At 34.5% G+C, this 10,791-nt stretch overlaps 1 protein-coding gene across 1 annotated transcript; it reads right to left on the bottom strand.

The window, feature by feature from the left end:
• Nucleotides 1-4,436: 4,436 nt before the first annotated feature.
• LOC108556622 (scaffold attachment factor B1-like) lies at nt 4,437-6,213 on the bottom strand. Its single transcript, XM_017912802.1, has 2 exons — nt 5,997-6,213; nt 4,437-5,926 (listed from the first exon to the last, which is right to left on the bottom strand). The coding sequence occupies exons 1-2, from the start codon at nt 6,211-6,213 to the stop codon at nt 4,437-4,439; spliced, it is 1,707 nt and encodes a 568-aa protein (XP_017768291.1).
• Between the last annotated feature and the right edge of the window lie 4,578 nt (nt 6,214-10,791).

The raw sequence follows: 10,791 nt of genomic DNA on the forward strand, positions 1-10,791 counted from the left end.
CAATTGTCCGGTTTCCAACATACCAGGATATTGGCGGATTACCCGCACTATGAGAGGTATTGCTGTAAATAAGTATTTAGTTTGTTTATATAATATTTGCTTAATAAATAGTTTAATATAATTTTTGGGAATAATTGGAAACTAAATCTTATTCAAATTTAAGTACATTACAACAAATATTAGAATATAATTAAAGGATATGAGAATAGCTCAAAACACTTCTAGAATAAACATAAAACTTTAAGTCAAACTCAAGAATGGGGACTTACCAAAACGTAAAGATATCGATGATTGCAGAATTTGATTGAAACCATTGCATAATATTTAGCTTAAACTGAAACTTTAAAAACTAAATAGTTTTTTTTTAATTATTATATTTATTGAGTCAAAATGTATGAATATAATGTATTTGTTCAATTATATTCATTTTCTTATATAAGGTGACCCATCGGGAACGCCGGTTTTAAATTTCCCTCCATTTTATTTTGTATTTAAGTTGGCAACTGTAATGTTTGACATTAGTCATCTGCTGTTATCAAAAATGGGTCGCTATACAAAAGAAGAACGCATTTTCATTGTTAAAACACGTTACAAATTTGGCGAAAGTTTTGCGGAAACTGTTCGAAAATTTCGTTGAATTCTTGGTGTTCATATTTCAATTAATGAGTCAACCGTTTGAAGATTAATTAAAAAAAATTGAGGAAACTGGTTCGGTTATGAAAACATTGCAAATGTCAGTGAGAGTATCGATTAGAATCTAGGAACATCAATACGTCGTCGTTATCAACAATTGAACATTGGCAGAACCTGTTTGCAACGCAAGACATAATTAATGTCAACATATCTACTTCGATAAATCAATAAAAAAATCCGGACAAAACAGGACAGCACTAAAGAAGACAACGAGAATCTGAAATACTCTCATCAATACTTTCCTGTTTTTTTTAGAATAAACAGTTGGATCGTAATTAGTGTTGCCAGTCATCCCGATTTTTTCGGGATTTGTCCTTATAGATGTCCCAGAAATGTATTTTCAGGATTGCTGTATATAAAGTATAAAGAGACACAAAATCTAGTGAAGTATCGAAGTCATGTCCCTTATTTATGATTGAACCGGTATAGCTGGGTCGCACGGGAAAAAGGTTGAGAAACGCTGATCTAGACAATTTTAAAATATAGTTTTTCCTATAAACATACAATTTGTAGTCAAACTAAAATTAGTTGAAAACACGAAAAGAAATTGATGACATCTATTTCTTTCTTTGATGACATTTGCACAAATTTTTAGTTAAAACTGAACTTCTTTTTAAACTTCTCATATTATTTCTGAAAATTAATTAATCCGATAGAAATAATTAATATAAATCAAACAATAAAATTAAAGGTTACATAAAGCAGTATAATATTTTGCTTATACGCTGTTTTTAAATTAATTCTAGCTTAGAGCGAATTAACAATGTTTAGAAGACAAATTAAATTAGCGTATAATCTTTATATTTATGATTATTGCCTACGGTTTTCTCCATTGTTAAGATCGAAGTCCAGAAAAGAGAATTAATTTAATGTGGTTTCTCCAAATAGCGAATGTTTCCGTTACTTTAAAGACGACTATAAATACCAAGTGATCATGTTATTTGCAAAAAGAAAATAATTTTAATAATGTTGATGAATAATGTTTAATAATGCAAATAAAATGAAAATACTAGAAGTAACCGAAGTATAATCTGATTATTGCAACTTGGCTGCAAAATGGAGTGAAGGAAAATCCATTTATAAGATTATTTCTTTTACGAGTTCGAATCAAACATGACAGGCTTCGAAAATCTATATTAAATTATATAATTCCACAAGAAAAATTTATTGTAATTTACAAGTAACCTCCAGGATCGCAACATAAATCATAGAAGTCAAGTATTTAATTTGCACCCCATTTCTCTCAAGAAAACAATACAATTATCTATTGGTTTGGTAACTAATTGATTGTGTATTTTAAGTAAGAAGGAAAATTCAAAATTTTTGCCAAGCTGTTTTCATTTTTGTAAATGCAATTATACGATACATTGAGCTTCTCTGCAATCTCACGTTTTGCGCTATGACGATCTGAATCACATTGATTTGCTCGAAAACTATAATAGATAGAATGAATCCAATATATGCATATGAAAGCTGAATGTTTGGGGAATCCAGGAAGTATAGATACATTCCTGTGATATTATCCATATTGCTGTAATACGCGTTCAAAGTTGAAAAATTGAAATGAGAACGTTCGAAAAAGCAGTGTTTTCACATTTCATTGATTTACTCTAAAACTATAATAGATAGAATTAATCCAATATATGCATATAAAAGCTGAATATTTAGGGAATCCAGCAAGTATAGATACATTCCTATGCTCTTATCCATATTGCTGTAATACGCGTTCAAAGTTGACAAATTGAAATTAAAACATTCGAAAAAGCAGTGTCTTCACATTTCATTGATTTACTCGAAAACTATAATAGATAGAATGAATCCAATATATGCATATGAAAGCTGAATGTTTAGGGAATCCAGCAAGTATAGATACATTTCAAAGTTGACAAATTGAAATTAGAACGAATGAAAAAAGTTGTAACAACAAACAGACTTTTTAGAAAATGCCCCAAAAAGTTAATTATTTCTGGCGATTCAAAGAGTTAAAGACGAAATAGTGATAATAGAAGAATAAGATAAAGAAGGAAGAAGTGAAGATAAAACTTTTCCATTATTTCATATTTAATCTCTTCATTTGCATATACACGTTTTCTTTCTTTCTCTCACTTGGCGTCTGCCTTAAATAAACCCGCTCGGGATTAATCCACGCTCAAGACTTGGTCGCAACTTGCTGAAGAGTTTGTGTGTGTTGGCGCGGTGTATATCTTCTTCTAGTCTGGATAACTAATTGAGATAAAGCGCAGTTCGCTTCTCATGATAACGAGCGACTTGGGGTTAATTGATTTATCCGAATGGCCGCCTTTAAAACATCCCTCAAACCCTTCATTCCTTCCTTCCTTCCTTCGTCTCTCTTCCTTTTCCTTATCAATGCTTAATTACGAAACCGCTCTCCAATCACGTCGCCGTTTCTTGCATTGACCTGTCTGTCACTCGTTCCATTTCAATTCGGTCCCATCTGGGTTGCCTTCACTCGCTCGCTCCCCGAAACAAGAATCCATCTTCATTCCTACTAATTGTCTCTAAAACCCTCTTCAAAATTAATTCCATTACGCGCCGAGGAAGAGGAAAACGAGGAACAGCAACATCGGAATTATTCAGTGCTACAAGCATAGACGTTACGATTTATATTTATTGAAACAAGACATTTGCAATGGGAAAATGTATAAATAAATTCTTTAATTAGGAAAAACTACAAATCTAACAATTTATCCCCATTGAAATCTTCACTTTTCATCCGTTAGCACACATTGTATCAATTCATGAATTATGAAACGTAAATAATATCATTAGAATTAATTTGAACATTAAACACTTGGATTAAGTTGCTTTAATTAGGATAGCAAATGTAGTATTTGTATTGACTTTGAGGAGTTATTAACAGTATTTTTAAAATATATAAATAAATTCTTTAATTAGGAAAACTACAAATCTATTCAACTACAATTTATCCCCATTGAAATCTTCACTTTTCATCCGTTAGCACACATTGTATCAATTCATGAATTATGAAACGTAAAATAAATATCATTAGAATTAATTTGAACATTAAACACTTGGATTAAGTTGCTTTAATTAGGATAGCAAATGTAGTATTTGTATTGACTTTGAGGAGTTATTAACAGTATTTTTAAAATATATAAATAAATTCTTTAATTAGGAAAACTACAAATCTATTCAACTACAATTTATCCCCATTGAAATCTTCACTTTTCATCCGTTAGCACACATTGTATCAATTCATGAATTATGAAACGTATAATATCATTAGAATTAATTTGAACATTAAACACTTGGATTAAGTTGCTTTAATTAGGATAGCAAATGTAGTATTTGTATTGACTTTGAGGAGTTATTAACAGTATTTTTAAAATATATAAATAAATTCTTTAATTAGGAAAAACTACAAATCTAACAATTTATCCCCATTGAAATCTTCACTTTTCATCCGTTAGCACACATTGTATCAATTCATGAATTAATTCATTGTATCATTAGAATTAATTTGAACATTAAACACTTGGATTAAGTTGCTTTAATTAGGATAGCAAATGTAGTATTTGTATTGACTTTGAGGAGTTATTAACAGTATTTTTAAAATATATAAAATAAATATGAGCAATATTTGTATTGTTAACTTCAATTCTCCAAAGGAGATGAACAAAATAACATTGTAACTTATTGAAGGAAAGAGGTATTAGCTTTTGGTGGAAGTAATCTTATTAGTATTTATGAGGTCGCTTTAATCAATATTTCCTGTTCGAGTTGAAGTATGTGGGCTGCTGCCTCTTGTCGTAATCGTCGTACTTGTTGTGTTCGACGTGCACCGACGATCTGCTCCCAGATGACGCGTAATCTTTATGATACAGCTGTTGTCTATCGTTCCAATTGTTCTGTGTGTGTGAAACGGGGATGTGCTGCGGGGGTGGATGGTATTCGACAGGTGGCGGCGGCTGCGGATTGTAACCGCGATACGCCGTAGGGTACGAAACGCCGACGCTTCCGCCGCCGTATTGGAAATTGCTGCAGGGCGTCGACGCCGCCGCCGCCAGCGCAGACGAAGACGACGCCACGAACACCTCGCTTCTCATCGTCTTGCAGGTCGCGTCCTTGCCGGAATCCTTGCTCTTATCCTTGTACTTATCCTCGGCGCGTTTCGCCTCCGGATAAACGTACCTCTGCTTCCGGTCCGATTGATAGTTATGCCTGTAATCCTGTTTCCGCGTCGACTCGTATTTGTAATCTCGGGGGAGATTATTTTCAACCTTCTGCTTGGCCCAGCTCCTCCTGCTGCTGAAATCGTCCCGGGTCAAACGGGGTGGAGGTGGCACAGTCTTATCCACTCGCTTCTTATAAGACTTGCTCCTCGGAGACGGCGTTCTCTTCGTCTTCTCCACCAGAATCCTCTTCCTCAACATCTCATCGTCCTTGGCCCTCCGCAATTCCTCCAGCCGTTGCACCTCCTTCTTCACCTGATCGTTCACAGAGTACTCCTGAACGCGTTTCTGAAACTTCAGGAACTCAAGTTTCTCGTACTCCAGCTGCCGCTTCTCCTTAGCCAACTTCCTCTTCTCAATAGCGATTCGCAATTCGATCTCGCGTTGCCTGTTCGTCTCGAACTCGCGTGATCCTCCTCTACGGCTACGCTGTTTACTCGAAGACCTGGACCTCTTCTCGCTGCTCCTCTTCCTCGAAGAGGACACCTTCAATGTCAACGGATCGTCGTTCGAAGCAGACCTCCTTCGCCGTTTACTGATATGCCTGGAGAACTCTCTAGATTCCGTGCGTTTCGCAGCTTGCTCACAGCTCTTCCTTTTTGTAGGCGGATCGAAACTGATCTGCACTTCAAACCCGTTCATGGGTTTGCGATTGAGCTGCTCGATGCAGAGTTTCGCGCTCTCCGCGCTTTCCAGAAGAGCGTAACCATAGTACTTCTCTCCATTGGTGACTATCCGAGCGTTCTGCACCTTTCCGTACTTGGTCAGCTCCACTTTCAAGCTGCTCGCCTTCGTTTCCGGATTAATGTTCGACACCCAAATCGCGCACGACTGCAGCTTCCGTTTCGGCGCTTCCGGCTGTACCGAAATCTTCTCCACCATACAGGAATCCTTATCATCGACCAATAGTTCATCATCACGTATGAACTCCTCCAGGGACTCCTCTTGCTGTTGCTGCTTGATTGCTTCCAATTGTTCGTCTTTCATTTTCCCAATGTCTAATTCCCGATTGGGCGCATCTGCAAAAATAAAGAGAAAAGCTTTATCCCCTAGGTGTCTTTTTTTTTCGTAGATTTCTCGATGATTTACTCTGCGCCTCTCCGTTCGTTACTACATCTGGGATCGCAGATGACACGCCCGTAATATTGCCTGATGAATCGCTTTTGTATGCCACTTTATTTGCATTTCCGTCTGCTAAATCCCCAGCGGCTTCTTCGGATACTGCAGCGCCGGATGAAAGCGGTCCCGCGCCGCCGTCCGCGCAATCCATCTTAGTCTCATCCCCGGCTTTAATCCCGTCCTCCATTATAATCGCTAAATTTAACACAGAACTACTAAATATACATTTCTTTTTATAACATCGAGAAAATACGCTTCTACGATAATAGTCGTCTCCATAAATAAAAGTTATAATTTAAAATTCTCTTTATCTCGAAGATGCATCTTCATGGTGATTCCCAGTTTCGTAATTACTCTTTGAAGAAGGGAAATCCACCGACACCAACAACAGTGCGAGGCTCTAATCCGAAAACGGCGCTATTAAAAGTTGTTTCTTTCTGCGAGAGGGCACTTATCTCTAGGTGATAAGCACCCCCGAAGACGTCGTTAACTCCCTTCGAGCGGCGCGCATTCCCAACCCTCGATATAGCTGGAAGCGTTATGTGCGGTGATTTTATTGCCAACCATTGAATACACATCCCCCATGAAGCGAATGAGGGAAAAAAAAAGTAACCATCCACGAAAAATGTGAACGCATTAAGCGAATCTCCTCGTAGATTTGAGCTAATGAACCACACCACGTTCCTCCTCATCCCGAACGATCATCTTCTCCTAATACCACAAAGCGTTCTGGAAAATGAAATTCCGGATTTCGTCCACATCCAGTTTAATTATCTCTCACGCCTCTTCATCCTCTTCTTTCGACGATTTTCCCCCGCGAATCACGGTTAATCGAAACAGTCCGTTCTCAGCCACCATTTGGGACCCATAACTTACCATGCCAGCCGCAGCCGTTCAGCGCGCGGCTAATTACGTTCTTACCCTGCAAAACCACCCCCCGTTCCTCAAATTGCTCCAATATTTACTGTATGCAAAATGGAGAAAATTGTAAAAGAAGAAAATTACAAAAGAAGAAAATTAAAGAAAGAATAGAAAAAAAAATTGATCTCGCTCTCATTCTCGTTTTTCTTTCTTTTTCCACTCTCCTCGTGAACTTAATCAAATCAATAGCCGTTCAATCAGTTCCGAACCATTAGTTCCGTATTCAATTGAAAAGGCATCAAAAATCGATTTGAAATATAAAAGCCATCTAAAATTTCAACCAAAAAAAAATAAACGACGAATATAAATAATAGTGCTCACACCAAATTCACTTGCTAAACTCAATTTTTTCCATCGAAACTGTTACATTTTCATCGTCCATAGAAAACTTTGTTTTCAAAGTAAACTCGTTTAATAATTACAATATTATAGCTACTATAACAAGCAAATTTGTGAAAACGCATGCAAATAACGAAAAATGAAACAAAAATGAAAGTAATATAATCTGAGGCAAGATAAGCAAATAAACATTTCAAACAATGGTCAATCATTAAACCGAACGATATGTGTATTTCGCGAGATTAAATATTTGTTGAGTGATGAAGTGAAAGTTAATAAGAAACGGTGGCAATCGCAAGCCCGACATCCGAAATCGAAATCCCGACAACCGAAATCCCGACGTTCCAAATCTCGACTGTAGCTATTATAATAAGCAATTGCGTTAGTTGTGAAAACGCATGCAAATAACGAAAAACGAAACAAAAATAAAAGTAATATAATCTGAGGCAAGATAAGCAAATAAACATTTCAAACAATGGTCAATCATTAAACGGAACGATATGTGTATTTCGCGAGATTAAATATTTGCTGAGTGATGAAGTGAAAGTTAATAAGAAACGGTGGCAATCGCAAGCCCGACAATCGAAATCCGGTCTATCGAAATCCCAATGTTGGAAATCCCGAGTGTATCGAAATCCCGACTTTCCAAATCCCGACTATATCGAAATCCTGACTACCATAATCCCGACGATATCGAAATCCCGACAGTGTCTTTTATTATTATTATAAATTTCTACAATAACATTTTTATGGTAGTCGAGATTTCGATATAGTCGGGATTTCAAACGTCGAGATTTTAATATAGTCTGGATTATGGTTGTCGGGATTTCGATACAGTCGAGATTTCGAACGTCGGGATTTCGGTTGTCGGGCTTACGATATAGACCCAATAAAAAAATAGTAGTGCTTGAAGTCACACAGTTTCTTTTGTTTTAACCTATTGTCTTTCGCGCGTGAATTTTGCCTTAACCTAAATTTATGTAATCAAATGGATTGCATCAACTAAATAGAAATAGTGTTGAAGTGCGTTCGCGAATCAAGGACGTCTTTGACGGTTGATGGCGGTGTTATCAAGTGTTCGGTGCATTGGATTTCGCTGATACGTTGTTTTTCGTGCTTTTTTTTTATGTATGTATATGTATATATAAAAGGGACTTTTGATGCGAGCGCTCAAATATTTACGCCGCTGAAATTTAATTAACTCCAAAGAATATTTACCTTCCATCGATTTCCTAACGAGAACCGCGCACCACCACCACCGAATCCTTCCTCTCCTGAATCGTTTCGTCTCTTGCACAAAATGGTCGATCAACGTCGAACAATAAACAAAAGCATCAGCTGTCAACCGGTGTATTGCCGTAACCAGGATACAGGATAACTAACGAGCATAAATACCAACCACGTAAGCAAACTGTCAACGAGACGTTAATTAAACAGTGCACGTACACACACAAAAGAAAGCTTCGAACGTTGTTCGCAGATGGCGTCACAACTACCGTCCGATTGGTTGAGAGCGCAACAAAATTCCATTAATCTAACCGAAATGGAATTTGGACAGTTTTCGACGCCATTAACAAGGAAAAAATAGGAACGATTTGATATTAAATTGAAATCGGTCCACGTGTGTTTCCCCCCCCCCCATAAAAACGCATTATTTCATCTGGCATTCGAACGCCGCTCGCAATAAATATACATCATTGTTTGCTGGAAAGGAAAACATCGTAAATCATATATGGCGAACGGATTACATCGATATTATGTACATGACAGCAGTGAAAGAGAAAGAGAGAGAAAACCTTTAGTGGAATTCCACGTTCGGAAATAAATAACAACGTGAAATATGTTCCGATACCAACAACAAAAAAAAATTATTTACCGAACTGTTCCGTCTTTTATTTACATTCTTCTGAACCGATCCATCTCAGAATTTATCATCTGCATACAATATTTCAATACACAACAACTGTTTGAGTTACTTCGCATCTTTATTTAACTATAAGAAGAAAAAAAAAACATAAATTTGTTTAAATAAATAGTTTAAGTTGGTAATAAAGTTTTTATTACTTTATTAACAATTCGAATATATTAATTAAGCTACAATGATTAATTAAAACTTTAATTAGCTTGCTTTTAATTAAATGAACTATTTTAGTTGCTATCTAATTAGAATCTGAAATAACTAAAATTATTTAATTTAAACTGTATTTAGTTATAATCCAGATACCAACTTAAATGATCAATTAATGACAGAAAACTATTTCGGAATTAATAATTAAAACTGTTTAATTATATACTAAATCATAAGAAAAAGAAAATTCTATTGCAATTGCATTAAACAAAAGTGCATTTAACTATAAGGATTTACTTAAAAAAAATGGTAACGTTTCTTTTATGACAAACGTTTTAAGATTATTTTACAATTTATTAGAGGTGCAAAACTTTAAAATCTGAAATAACTAAAATTATTTAATTTAAACTGTATTTAGTTATAATCCAGATACCAACTTGAATGATCAATTAATGACAGAAAACTATTTCGGAATTAATAATTAAAACTTTGTAAATCTTTAATTATACACTAAATCATAAGAAAAAGACAATCCTATTGCAATTACATTGAACAAAAGTGCATTTATCTATAATGATTTACTTAAAACTTTTAATTGACATTAATTACGTCTAGTATTTTTTTTTAATTAATTGCCAACTAAAATTCTTAAGTCACGATTTGTATATATTCAATTTCGTTAATCCGAGTTTGCAGCCTCGCATGCAACTGTATAAAAATATAAATTTATATTGTTTCATCTAAAAGTTATTTAGAAATGAAATGGTAACGTTTCTTTTATGATAAACGTTTTAAGATTATTTTACAATTTATTAGAGCTGCAAAACTTTAAAATCTGAAATAACTAAAATTATTTCATTTAAACTGTATTTAGTTATAATTCAGATACCAACTTAAATGATCAATTAATGAATGAGAAAACTATTTCGTAATTAATAATTAAAACTTTTTAAATCTTTAATTATACACTAAATCATAAGAAAAAGAAAATCCTATTGCAATTACATTGAACAAAAGTGCATTTATCTATAATTATTTACTTAAAACTTTTAATTGACATTAATTACGTCTAGTATTTTTTTTTAATTAATTGCCAACTTAAATTCTTAAATCACGATTTGTTTATATTCAATTTCGTTAATCCGAGTTTGCAGCCTCGCATGCAACTGTAAAAAAATATAAATTTATATTGTTTCATCTAAAAGTTATTTAGAAATGAAATGGTAACGTTTCTTTTATGACAAACGTTTTAAGATTATTTTACAATTTATTAGAGCTGCAAAACTTTAAAATCTGAAATAACTAAAATTATTTAATTTAAACTGTATTTAGTTATAATCAGATACCACTTAAATGATCAATTAATGACAGAAAACTATTTCGGAATTAATAATTAAAACTTTTTAAATCTTTAATTATACACTAAATCATAAGAAA

The sequence above is a fragment of the Nicrophorus vespilloides genome, unplaced genomic scaffold (assembly GCF_001412225.1).
Source record: "Nicrophorus vespilloides isolate i.1.1-1 unplaced genomic scaffold, Nicve_v1.0, whole genome shotgun sequence".
Lineage (NCBI taxonomy): Eukaryota > Metazoa > Arthropoda > Insecta > Coleoptera > Silphidae > Nicrophorus > Nicrophorus vespilloides.

Coding starts and splice junctions, on each gene's coding strand:
- LOC108556622 (XM_017912802.1), bottom strand. CDS start 6,213: ATGGAGGACGGGATTAAAGCCGGGGATGAGACTAAGATGGATTGCGCG. Junction 5,927..5,996: donor AACGAACGGAGAGGCGCAGA/GTAAATCATCGA, acceptor TTATTTTTGCAG/ATGCGCCCAATCGGGAATTA.